The sequence below is a fragment of the Ursus arctos genome, unplaced genomic scaffold, assembly GCF_023065955.2.
Source record: "Ursus arctos isolate Adak ecotype North America unplaced genomic scaffold, UrsArc2.0 scaffold_3, whole genome shotgun sequence".
NCBI lineage: Eukaryota > Metazoa > Chordata > Mammalia > Carnivora > Ursidae > Ursus > Ursus arctos.
The window spans coordinates 85,316,376-85,328,749 of NW_026622985.1; the positions used below are offsets into that span (position 1 = coordinate 85,316,376).

At 50.1% G+C, this 12,374-nt stretch overlaps 1 protein-coding gene and 1 long non-coding RNA gene across 2 annotated transcripts in view; one reads left to right on the forward strand and one right to left on the reverse strand.

Annotated features, from left to right (window-relative positions):
• SLC13A4 (solute carrier family 13 member 4) overlaps positions 1-12,306 on the reverse strand; it is a 42,198-nt gene extending 29,892 nt beyond the window's left edge. Inside the window, exons 1-2 of the mRNA XM_026511590.4 lie at positions 10,399-12,306; positions 4,935-5,063 (exon numbers count right to left, since the gene is read on the reverse strand). Of these exons, the coding sequence (XP_026367375.1) occupies positions 4,935-5,063; positions 10,399-10,497 (228 nt within the window). The 5' untranslated portion in view covers positions 10,498-12,306. The remainder of the gene's footprint in view (positions 1-4,934; positions 5,064-10,398) is intronic.
• Positions 8,772-12,133, forward strand: LOC130542109 (uncharacterized). Its single transcript, XR_008956425.1, has 3 exons — positions 8,772-8,992; positions 9,747-9,897; positions 12,034-12,133. It is a non-coding gene; the product is annotated as an uncharacterized LOC130542109 (long non-coding RNA).
• Positions 12,307-12,374: the final 68 nt, after the last annotated feature.

Sequence of the window (12,374 nt, forward strand, 5' to 3'; positions counted from 1 at the left end):
TGGGTTCAGGCAGGTGGCCGGGTCCTGATACTCAGCCTACCTCCCCACAGGCCTGCATGGAGGGGGGTCAGCCTCCGGGGTGAGCAGAGGCCAGAAAGGCAGAGCAGAGCGTGGTATAAACAAACAGAGAAACTCAGGGTCTGGGTGATGGTCGGGAATCTGGCAGGTCAGAAAGATCAGGAACCAACAGGGAAGCAGATTCACGACATTGAACTCCAGTGTCATGGGGCTGCACAGGCCGTTTTGTTGTCACAGCTGGAGCTGCCCTGCTGCCTCTCCTGCCCTGGCAGGAGCTAGAATGCCAAGGAGACTTGCCAGGGGCCTGCAGTGCAGGGCCTGGAGAGAGCAGAGGGTGTGTGTGTGTGTGTGTGTGTGTGTGTGTGTGTGTGTGTGTGTTGGGCAAGGGAGAGAGAGAAAGCAGATGTCATCTCTATTGCAGGTAGTTTCTGACCCTGGACACCCCGGAGACTATTCCCAAGCCCCATCATTCAAACCATGCCTTTTACTGCCCCGCAGAGCGCTCTCGCTCCCACCCTCCTAGAAACAGTAATTGTTAGCCACTTGATTGTCCCCGGCTATGGCAGCACCTTAGAAGGACATCGATGATTTCCGAGGCAGATACAATGATAGTTGTGAGTCACAATGGAGGTAAAATAAAGAACAAACCCCAGGTCCAGGCCTGAGCTCTGTATACCAGCAGAGGGAAGTAGTGCCAGGATGCCAACAAGAAGGTCATAGGGTCCCAAAGTCAAAGGGCCCTTTGCGTCCATCCCCTCTCCCAAGGCACGAAATCTATCTCTAATGTCCCTGACAGGGTCGCCTGGCCTGCATTCCCAGGAACAGGAATACCCAGATGCCCCATGGCAGCCCATTCCAGCATCTTCCCTCACACGGAGCAGGTCTTTCTTGCAGTGCTTGGACTCCGGTTCTGGTTTGACCCTCTGAGCCTCATGTGTTGAGATGCAGAAGCCAGAAATCATGTCCCTCTTGAGTCTTCTCTTCTTTCCCATGTGACTCGCATTCTAGATTTTGGACATCTTGGCTACCCACCACTGCATGGGCTCCTGATCTAGAATTTCATGCTCTGGACACAGGCATTTATCAACTCAGTGGACTTCAGTATGTATTGGCCAGCGGTTAAGAGCACACATTCTGGGAGCACACACTCCTGGTTCAAGTCCTGACTCTACCCCGTAGTAAGTTCCTTAACCTCTCTGAGCTTCCATTTCTGAACTCCTCTGTAAAGACAGAATGAATAACCGCTGTACAGAGGATTCAGTGACGCGGGAGCATGTGAGGGACCTCCCATAGTGCCTGGCGTATGGTAAATGCCCCAAATTTTGGCAGCCACACTGGGCTGATGGATGATTCATGCTACATCTGTACTCAAATAAAAGCCAAGGTCTTTTCCACACACACTGTTAACATTTATCCCCATTAAACGTCATTTTGTCAGTTCCAGGCCATTGTCTCATCCTGTCAGCATTGTTTCTGTCGTCATACATTAGTGGGCCCATCCAGCTTTGAGTCACCTGCAGATGCGGTAACATGCCTTTTGTATTTTCCCTTGGGCTCTCTCTCTGGTCCACTGCCAATATGTTACTCAGGATTCTTTAGGTTCAGCTGTTTAGCCAGCACTCAGGCTACTCAGCTGTGCCATCATCCAGCCCACACTGGCTCCTCTGATTGAGAATTTTTTTTCCCCTGGAAATTGTGAAGGCTCCAAAGAAAAAATTCATTTGTAGTCAACAACTTCTGTTTAAAAGCCTGGGGGAATTATAAAGCCTTCTAGAAAGATGTCAATCAAAAATTGGTCAACAAAGTTTGGGCACTCGGTGGGGTAAATTTCATTTATCTAGAACATTCCCTTTTGGGGAATTGGGTGAATCTTCCACCATGCCAGAAAATGAGGCATTATGGCATGGGTTTTCTGGGTTTTCCTGTTTGGTTTGTGCCTTCTCTCTTTTAGAATAGAAACTTCTCAAGGTCAGGAGTCTATCATTTTGTATCTCTTCTCAGCAAGACAGAGAGAAGGAAGTCTAAGCTTTGCACACAATAGACTCTTAACACCTGCTGACCGTCAAGTCATCACCATAAAAATTAACCATTTGTATGCATACATCCAAGTTGCCAGTGGGAAACTCAGGAGGGCAGAGATTCTGTGTTTCATTTTTGTCACCTTCAGGGTACCTATAATGCCCCATATGGCCCATGGTAGAAATATTTTTCCGGATGTTGAATGAGAACCACAAGGGACAAAAGCCACGGTTCTAGAGTCATACTGATCCTACCCACACACCTTGGGTGGAGAGCACGCTATCGCACACCATCCAGAAACCATGCAACCAAGAGCTCTTCACTGAGGGCCAGTGCAAGGATCCAGGCCATAGACACCACAAATCCTAGGGACTGCGAATCTTTTTGGAGAGAGGACATGTCTACAGAAAGTTTATGTCAGGTGTGTCTGATGGACCACCTGAAGGCTAAAGACATCAGATCGCCTCAAGGGATCTGAGCCTTTTGGAAAGGCTTCACTGTAGAGGGTAATTGGGCAGGACTTTAAAGGTTGGAGGGAATTGGAGAGAACTTTGAGTCAAGGCAAGGCTAGGCAAGTACAAGGTGGGTTTGGGGAATGACACGCAGATGATTTGTCTGCAGAAGGGGCTCCTGCAGACCCCCAGCCTACCTTTTCCTGGGGAGCCATGGCACATGCTGGTGTAGGGGTGTGGCTGCTGGTGGTGCGTCTGCAAATCTGAATGGCTCACAAAGGCTCATAAGCCATGTCCTATACTTATCGCCATTTTCCTCTGATCTGAGTTGAAAAAGCTAGCTGAACAGACTCTTTTTGGCTGACACTGCTTCCTGTAGCCCAACTGTTAAATATCATTGCCAGCCACCGCTCCTTCATCAGAAAGATGGGGTACGATTTTTCACCTCAAATGATAAGACCTGCCCTCTGGCTCCTCTAGTGCTTTCCATCTCCAGCCCCAGCAATAACAATGCCTAATCCTTCACCAGACAGTCTTCCTTTTCTCCTCACAAAGTCATGGTATCCCCACAAACCACTGACTCAACAGTTGTCCTTACAGGTCTGGCATACCTGGCTGTGCAGAGGGGCGGGCCCTTGGATGAACGGTTGCCTAGCAACATCTCTACCGTGCTGAGGCACTGACTGGGTCACCCCTCTGGAGGATTCCTGCTGCAGGCAGCCCTTGGAGAAATAGGGACATCATCTACTGTCCGCTTTGGGGCTGCCGGTAGTGAAATACAAAGGTAGAAATCTTTTAATTAATAGTTAGCTCACTTTAAATGTTAGTTAAGATTCAATGCTTTCTATCACGTCGTTTTTTTTTTCTCTGCCCTCTATATTCACCCCCCGACTCATGGGCTCCTGGTTTCTCACTTCTAAAGAGAAACGTGCAGAATAAGTTTAAATGCTTTTCTCAGGAAAAGTCGTGTTTAAGGCCGGTGGTTCTTCTAGGCAGGCACACAGACCAAACTACCTATTCTTATTTTCACAAAAGAAGGGGACACTTTGGAGCAACTGCCTGGTGATTCAGGTCACAGGCTGGCTTTTATGAGGGTCTCCAGGATATTGGTGTTGTACCCATCTTGGGAATAAAAGCACTGCTGATGGCTTGGGGGGGTCCCATCCTTTTTGGAACGGCTAAGGCTACTACAGCTACTCATTGCCACCAACCCTCCCATCCAAAAACAAAAACAATGCAGGTAAAACGATAGCAACAAAAACCACAACGAAACCCAAAAACTCAAATACCCCAAACAAAACAAACACATTGGCTAGTTGAGTCCATCTGGTAGAAGAGCAAGCAAGAATATAGACTTCGAGATCTAATTGATATGAATTTGAATCCAGTTCGGCTACTTCCTACCTTGTGGTAGGTAAATAGATTTTGAGTGAGTTTCTTAACTCTCTGAGCCTCTTTACTCATCCGTAGAATGGAAATACTAACACCCACCTTGTAGAGATCTCAGGGGTAACAGATAACTAATATAGTACTTCCGGGAGAGTGCCTGATTCCTAGTAGGCCTGCAAACATCAGTTCCCTTTTGTCTTTCATCTGTGCCTCTGTCCTTAGTCTCTACCATTCGATCTTTATCAGAAACTCTAAGCAGAGACCAGGAGCTATAACGAGAGTCTAAATAGAACCAGGTGTTAATGAATGAGGACCATCTTTCATCTTGCTTCCGGGTTCTGGTTGTGTTTTCCTTCTTTCCCGTTTGTGGTAGGGTTAAATGTTTGCCCTGAAGTCTGACCACAGCCTGGGCTTGATATTGACAATTTCTGGTTGAGCTTTTAAGAATGCCACAGACAGAGAGAGTGGACAGAGAGGGCAGGTTCCAGGTAGACAGCAGTCAAGGAAAGAATATGCAGTAATCTTGACTTGGGGAAGAAGGAATAGAGTTTTTTTGTGTTTTTTTTTTAAGGGGAAGTGGATGAAAACATTGTTAGGACTCAGGAAAACATGGTAGGTCTCTCTGTCAGCAAACATTTATTGAGCACCTACTGTATATGGGCTCAGGTTTATAATGAGATTGCAAAGACCTGGGAAACTGGATTCCTACCTTTGATTACTGCCTTATAGTTTACGCAGGCATACAAAAGACTGAGAAAGGTCAACAAGCATGCTAACCACCCAGTTCCTAGAGCGTTTCAGATGGAAGGAGCAATTGGATGTGATCAGTCAAGTAAGGCTTCCTGAAAGAGGCAGTTTGAGGGAGATGAGAGTTATGGGAAAGGAACTCAGGGTCTGGAATAGCAGGTGCAAAGGCTTAGTGCTAAGAGGTTGTTCTGGAAGGTGAAGAAAGCGCCCCCCCCCCCCAAGTGCTTTGTGATTCTCCCTTCACCTTGAGCCCTCTTTCACTGGCCCAGTAGGGTCCCCAGCAGGGATCTGGGCCACAAATAGTCTAACCTCGCTGGATCGGAGGACTCCGAAGAACGGGTAAAGGAAGGCAGGCACCAGGGCTGCAGCTCCCAGAGGCACGGCCTCGGACACCCAGTACACAGCAGTCACGATCAACACGTAAGCACACGCAGCCTCCTGGAAGGGGAGGAAAGTGGGCGATTAGTCACAGGGACAGCCCTGGCCGCGGAGAATCCAAATGAGACCCGGGGCGGAGGCAGTAGGCAGACTCAAACATGGGCCTCAGGAGACAGCCCGGGGAGGGGCAGAGCTGGCCTTGGTGGGGCGGGGGGGCGGGGGGGACTGCCGTGGATCCTTGGCGGGGCCGGTACTTGGGTGTGTGCAGTAATTGCTGCTCCTGGGTGGGCTGGAGCCTGGCACGTGGTCTGCAGCAGGGAAGCCACCAGGCTTAGGAGATCCCAGCTCTGCTTGAAACTGAGCAGGATGGGGACTGACATGAACTCAGTGTCCAGACCCAAGATCAGAGTCTCTAAAGATGGAGTTCACAGCTTTGACAGGCAGCAGAGTATTTTGGCGTCGAGTTGATTGGACGCTAGGTGTTCTTGGGGTCGCTGAAAGTTAGGATCCCTCTGTGTAACGAGTCACGTGTGAGCTCTGAGATTGGCCCATTTTGGGGCTGGAGAATTCCATGCTGGGGGGTGGCTGTTGTGGGCATTAAGAGGTTTAGCAGCATCCCTGGCCTCTACCCACTAGATGTCAGTAGCACCTCCCAATTGTGACAGCCACAAATGTCTTTAGACATTGCTAAATGTCCCTTGGGGGGACATTTGTCCCTGGTTGAGAACCCGTGTCCTTACCAGTGTCTGGTTCTCACTGCTCTGGGACTTCATTCCCCCTGCTTGATGCACCTGGAAACATCCCTCTGATAAAGGAAATAAAGTACCATCTACCTACAAGGGAAGGCCTGGAAATTTACAGAGTTTTCCCCAACGCCCTCTACTTTGCTGGCTGTACAACTTTGGGGTGCACAGAATAAAAAAGCACAACACTGTTACCAACAACCAGCCCTCCTTAACCTCAGCCTCTAGTAATGCTGGTTGCTCGGAACCATGCTGCTTAATGGCACTGAGAAAGGTCACTGGCTTACTCTCGGGAAGGGTCACTGTCCGAAGGCCTTAACAATGGTCTTGGAGGGCCACTGTACAGAAGGTCCAAGCAGGCTCTGGGTTCCTCAATTTATACATACTTCTAAACCATCTGGGCTCAGGTCTGACCTGCCCTGAGGCTGGCTGGTGATCAAGGAGCCTGACAAATCTTGTTCTGTTTATCTCTCCCTTGGGTTCAGAACAAGCGTCCTCAAACTCTTGCACAAAAGTTACAAAAGGTCGCCATGATCAGTGAGGGGCGTCAGGAGTGATTAACCCGGCTTGGCTGGATGGGACCTTGCTCCCTCCTGATATGCATGGATTACCGCCTTGGGGTTTGAGAAACGGGAACAGCGCCCAACAATTGTTGACTGTAGCTCCCACTGAGATTTCCTCTGGGGCCAAAAGATCAGAGAGAAGTTAAAACTTTTGGAAGTTGCTGATAAGACAACAGAATCAGTAAGGGGGAGAAAAAAAGGCTCCATTGGAAAAGAATGCAATTTAGAGAAATACCCCCCCCCTTCGTTACAGAAATAAAACTTCTTAAAGAAGTTCAAAGCCTTGAGCCCCTTTGAGCCCACTTATTCCTATCTCTTCCCTGGGAAACAGAATGGCATGTCTTAACTCCAGCTGAAGATAAAGGGGACAGGATATCTGTCCCTCCCTGAGAGCCCTTATTCCTTCCTGAGAACCTTTAGTCTTTCTTGTCATTACAGGGCCGCAAATTAAGGTTAAGGGAGAGGGGAAGGGGAGACTGAGAGAAAGAATGAGAGAGAGAAAGAGAGAGAACAAACTTTCTTCCAGGCACCATCTTAGTTTGACTTAGGAGGACGTGGGTAAGTCAAGGTACACTTTTTGATGGTGATTATTGTTACCAAATTAGAATAGGTTGGCTTGGAGGAAGTCAGCAAGCCCCCTTCATCCAGCATTAAGAACAGAATAAACCACCATCATCATTTTTACCTGGACTTTCCTTAGAGCACAAGAATGGCCAAGAGACTTCCTCCAGAGGCCCTTTCCATATTTCTCACCCCGTTCACCCACGGAATTTACATGAACTTCCTTTTGCTCCTTCCAAAACTTCTCAAAATTCAATGGGTAAGGATAACCCCCCAAAATCTTTGTGAGGTTTGATTCCAGAAATCCTGGGGCCCCACAGCTGGCCAGTGTCTGGCAGGCGGGCTCAGTTAATGTTAGTTGAACTGAATTGGGTTCCTCTGCTGGCTATCAGGTTTCTCTTATCTATCTATTGGAGAGAATATTCTGGAAACCCTCGACCCCTTATCACTGCCACTAGTCAGCAGGTGTGTAGGGGCTGATGAATATTCAGGCAGTGCCTTTAAAGGATAGTACTGTCAGTTCTTTTTGGCTTCTGTTTACAAATAAAGGAGGGAGCTCAAAAGTGGCATTTCCCCATAGGGGCTGGTTCCTGACCGTACCAACTGACATGTGCATCTGTTCCTTTCCCATGCTGTCCTGTCACCTCAGTGATGTCCCATTCAAACTTCACTGGAAGTTTGAGGTCTGTTTATTTGCTGTCATAAATGACTGTGAGGCCTTTCTGAAATTTAGTTTGGGGCTTGGGTGTAACCTTAATCCTGCCAGGGACACTGAGGCAGGCCTCGGTTATGGACAAGCCCCTCTTGTACCCTGCTCTTCCGTAACATGGGAGACCAAGTCTGGGCTCCTGGTGTTAGAGAGCTGAGCAGGAAAAAGGGGAAGGTCATTCTAATTCCTCCTAGAATGTAGCTGTAGCTTGTCTTTTCCAAGAACCATCAGAACAGTAGGCCCGGAACTTCTGGCCAGGTCCCTTCCCTCAGCTTTGGCCCAGGGCAACCAGGTCCGTTTAGGAATTAAATATCAGAACCTAAAATTTTGACGCTCGGGAGTAAGAATGGGTGAGAGACGTTCTATGTGTTGGTTTGTGCTTCCCGTGGGCGCTGCTGACCTCAAGGTGACTTTATGTCATTCTAGAAGAAGAGCAGTGCTCTCATTGACATGGTGACACACGGAGACATCATCTTTGCAGGGCATCCTGGGTAAGTGGCAAGTAAGCCGCGTCCAGCTCTGAGGGCACTGGGCACGCCGGGCTCCATCTAGCTGTCCCCGGGGCTATGGGATCACAATAGCCACCCAGGGGCATCGACTGGGAAGCTCTGAGGTAGTGTTAGGTCTACTGTCTTAAAAGGCACTTGTACTTTTTTTTTTTTTTTTAAGTTTATTTGAGAGACAGCCAGCGAGAGAGGGAACACAAGCAGGGGGAGTGGGAGAGGAAGAAGCAGGCTCCCGGTGGAAGAGCCCGACGTGGGGCTTGATCCCAGAACCCCAGGATCACGCCCTGAGCCAAAGGCAGACGCTTAAGGACTAAGCCACCCAGGCGCCCCTAAAAGGCACTTGTTCTTAACGGGGGTGATTTTCCCTGCCCCTCCTCCCATCCCAGGCCCAGGGGGTATTGGGTAATATCTAGAAACATTTTGGGCTGTCAGAGTGGAGGGGGGGTGCTGTGTGCTCCTGGCATCTAATGGGTGAAGACCAGGGATACGGCTAAACGTCCTTCAATGTACAGGACAGCCCTCCCCACAGCACAGAATTATCTGGCGCTAAACGTCACTGGTGTGGCCATGGAGGAACCCCGTTCGAAGGTGAAACTGAGTCTGACAGAAGGAGCTAGGCCAAGAAAGGGCAGTGTCCCTTGGTCTCAGTAAGCAGCTGTAAAAATCTCTTCAAAGATTATGTACAGATCCAAACAGAGCAGAGGCTCACCTGCTCTTCCTTTACTCTCCTTTTTTTATTTAAGATTTTTTCTCTTCTTTTTTAAATAACACCTGTCTTCCATCAAATTTATAGATTATTTTGCCTACTTCAATAACTCGTTATTATTTTTTTCTTCTTCTTCTTGTGAATACTTCTTACTAGGCAGTGGTGACTGAGAAGTTCAAAGCCAGGGCCTCAGAATGAAAAGTAAGCAACCCACACCCTAGAGTCATGGTCCCCAAAGATGGGGCTGACTTAGGGGGACACAGAGGTGCCTCATACTGCCATGGAGAAGAGGGCACTGTATCTCTGGTGAACGTTCCCTTAAGTGCATCAGACATTGGGTAAAAAAAACAACAACAACAAACCTTGAAAAAAAAGAAAGAAAGAAAAACCAATCAGCCCATTTGGACAGAGTGAGCCCTAGGAAAACTGTCGGCAGCAATCACTGTCTGCTAATCCCAGCCTGCTCTTAATCAGCGTCTCCCTGGCACTCTGGGGTATTTATTCTAGTAAAGATTGAAGCCAGTTTGTTTTTAAGACGGGCCATTCTAATCCCCTCTATTTAACTTTATAACTCAATGTTGGTTACCAAGATACTCGGGGAGCTGCCTGGAAAATCTCTTCCCGTCGTCCCACAAACATGATTAACCTCTCTTAGCTTATTTTTCCTGAAGTCTCAAGGGTAGTGCCTGCAGGACAAGGGGTAAAGCCCCTAAGAGGAGGAGGGTGAGGAGGAGGGGAGAAGGGAGAGGAGAAGGAGGAGGAGGAGGAGGAGGGGGAGGAGGAAGGAGACAGGAAGGGAAGGGAGGCCAGTGAAGGTCTGAGAAGCCAGCAGAAGGCAAAGCCAAAGCTTTGGCATCTCTGCTCATGCAAACCCCATCAAAAATTGGGTCATGGTCTAGAGTTGGGGGCTCTTATTTCTTTTTTATCGCTTGGTTGAATGTCTCTCTCCTTCAAGAGCACAGAGAAGAAAACACAGAGGATACAAATGATCAAAGGGCCATGTGCATGGGACTGGGGCAAGATGCCAACCTCTGCTTTCAACGTCAAGTTCAGAGGGACTTCAGCGATTGCATTTCAAAGTGTGGTTATCGGAACCACAGACCCTGGTGGGTGCAGAGGAGCCCCCGTGGGACTCCCCGCCCCCCCCCCCCCCGCCGCACTCCCCCCCCCTTGTCCTTACTGGGAGGCCTCCCTGCTCTCCAGCTCCCTCACAGAGAGCTGGTCACATGGTGACCCAGTTGAGCCCGGCCCAGCAGCGTGTCCCTCTGCTCAGGGGCACAGCGCGTGGCCCCCGCGCCGTTCCGGCGGCCCGAGGCCGGTGTAGCACCCCTCAGCTGGTTCAGCCGCCCCGCCAACCTCACCCCTGGCTGGGGGGCCACCCGGTCGGGGGCCCCGGGAGAGGGGCGGAGGGACGAAAGCGGCAGTGTGGGGAAAGAAAGCATTGGAGCCTCCCCCAGAAAGATCTGTCCATGTCTTGAGCCCGGGAGCAAAGCCTGTGGAGGAGCTGCCCTGCACCCCATCCCTCGGCCCCCCTGCCCTCCCTGCCCTCGCGCCCGACGGCCGGCTTGGCCGGCCCGCAGGGACAGGAAGGGACGAGCGGTACTCACGCTGCTGGGGTGGAGCACGGGCAGCGGCAGCAGCAGGAGAGGCACGAAGATGACGAGCAGCAGGTTTCTTGCCCGGAGGAGGCCCTTGAGCAGGCCCATGGTGGCCCTCGGCGCCCCCCTCCCGCCTCCCGCCGGCCGCCAGGGGCCTTCACTCCTCACCACGCTCGGCTCAGTCCAGAAAGACTTCTGCAACCCTTCTCGGCTTCCAAGAGTCCTCTCTTGTCTTGGGGGCAGAAAAGGAGGCCAGTGACAGCTCCTGTGTGCACAAAAGCCTGGGCTCCTTGCCTCCTGGTTTAGGTGGGATTGGTGAGCATCGTTTTACGCCCAGCAGCAAGGGACCAGGAGAGGAGGCTGATTGGAAGCATAGTGGGCTCCCCCTTCGCTTGATTAGAAGTAGAGAAACTTCATTGTGGGGCTCTGCAGAAAGTCCCCCTAATCAATCAAAGGCACCGCTCTGCTGCTGGTGGTGAGGCTCGAAGAAATCATGTAAAGGCTTTCACCAATTAAAAATACCCAGCGCACGGGCTAGTGCCCTCCATCATTTTTGCTCTCTCTGATGGCCTGTTCGGGGCAGTACCGGTTTCTCTCCCACCTGTGCTTGCTGTACCCCCTTCCCTTAACCCAGGCCCCCAAGTTGGTCAGCGGCGGATGCAGACTTCAAACAGGGCTGGTCTTCTCTCCTAGGACCTGGCACCTGAACTCGGTTCAAATTTCTTTCCTTCCAATTGGTTTCCCACTTTAATTTGTCTTGAACCTGGGCCTCCAAAGCAGAAAAAAAAAATCCCCAACACTTTCCCTGCTTGTCACCGGACAAAAATCTTGCCGGAGGCCCACCTTAACTTTGCTTCACCTATGGGGAGCCGGACCCCGCAGTGGCCCCGCCCCTGCCTCAAAGCCAATCAGGAGGGCGGAGAGATTGAGGCAGTCTCTCTTCCAGAGGCAGTCCAGGATTGGTCCCAGCAGGGGCCGCCGAGTCCGCAGAACCTAGGCAACTTGCAAAGTTTATTTTTGTTTCTCAAACATCCTAGGGGCTGGAGTGATGATTATCATCGGAAACATAATCCCACTTAAGCGGAGCTTTTCCTGGGAGAGCACTCGCGAACCTAGTCCATAGGAAGATGGGTTTAATGGTTCTGGAGAAATTTGCCTCCAGAGTGTACCATAGCAAGCCCTTCGGACTTCCCTGATGACAAAGATCGTTTACTTCAGCGTCTGAGTGAATACCGAAGCACCTGGGTTCAGCAGAGGGTGTCAGCCTATAAGAAAGACCCCAGACCTTTCTTAGAGAGAATGGGAAGGGTAGCTACCTCTCTAGAAAAGTCTAGATGCCGGTCTCATTGCAAAGGCCGTTGGAGTCCAGATGTCAGTGGTCTTTCTTGACTGGAGTAGGTGCTCAAATGCTCCTCTCTGGGGCTCTTTACCAAAAAAGAAGCAGGGAGCTTCCTTTGGCCAGTATGCAAGGAGGAAGGAGGTGGGAGGGCAGGGAAGAAGTTGACAAGTTCAGGGTCAGGGCCTTAGCAGCTGCTGCACTCTGCAATTTCTGCTGCTTAGAGATCGGGAGAAGCTGTTAGCCTCTTTTCTCAGAAGGGGCATGTGGATAAGGTTACCCGTGTTGTGTTTTTCTTGAATTCACAGAATGCAAGAATGCAAGGTCTGCAGTTGGAAATGATCCCCAGGCTAAACGTAAAGAGACTGGAGAAGCGACTCCAGAAAACCAGTTCTTCCTGACTTCTAAGGCAGGTGCAATAATGGACAGTCGAGGTTCCCTTCGAGGCTGTCTTGCCATTGCAGGATGGGCTATGATGACCCGTCTCTTTAAATGTATGTGAAAGACTGGCTACCATATTTACTACATTTGTGCCTCATTCTTGTGCTGATTTTGAAACTCACAATGAACAAGACCACAGGTGGGATGTTTTGGGTGGCAGATATTAAAGAGGGTGGAAAATAATTAAACAGCTGCAGAAATCAACATC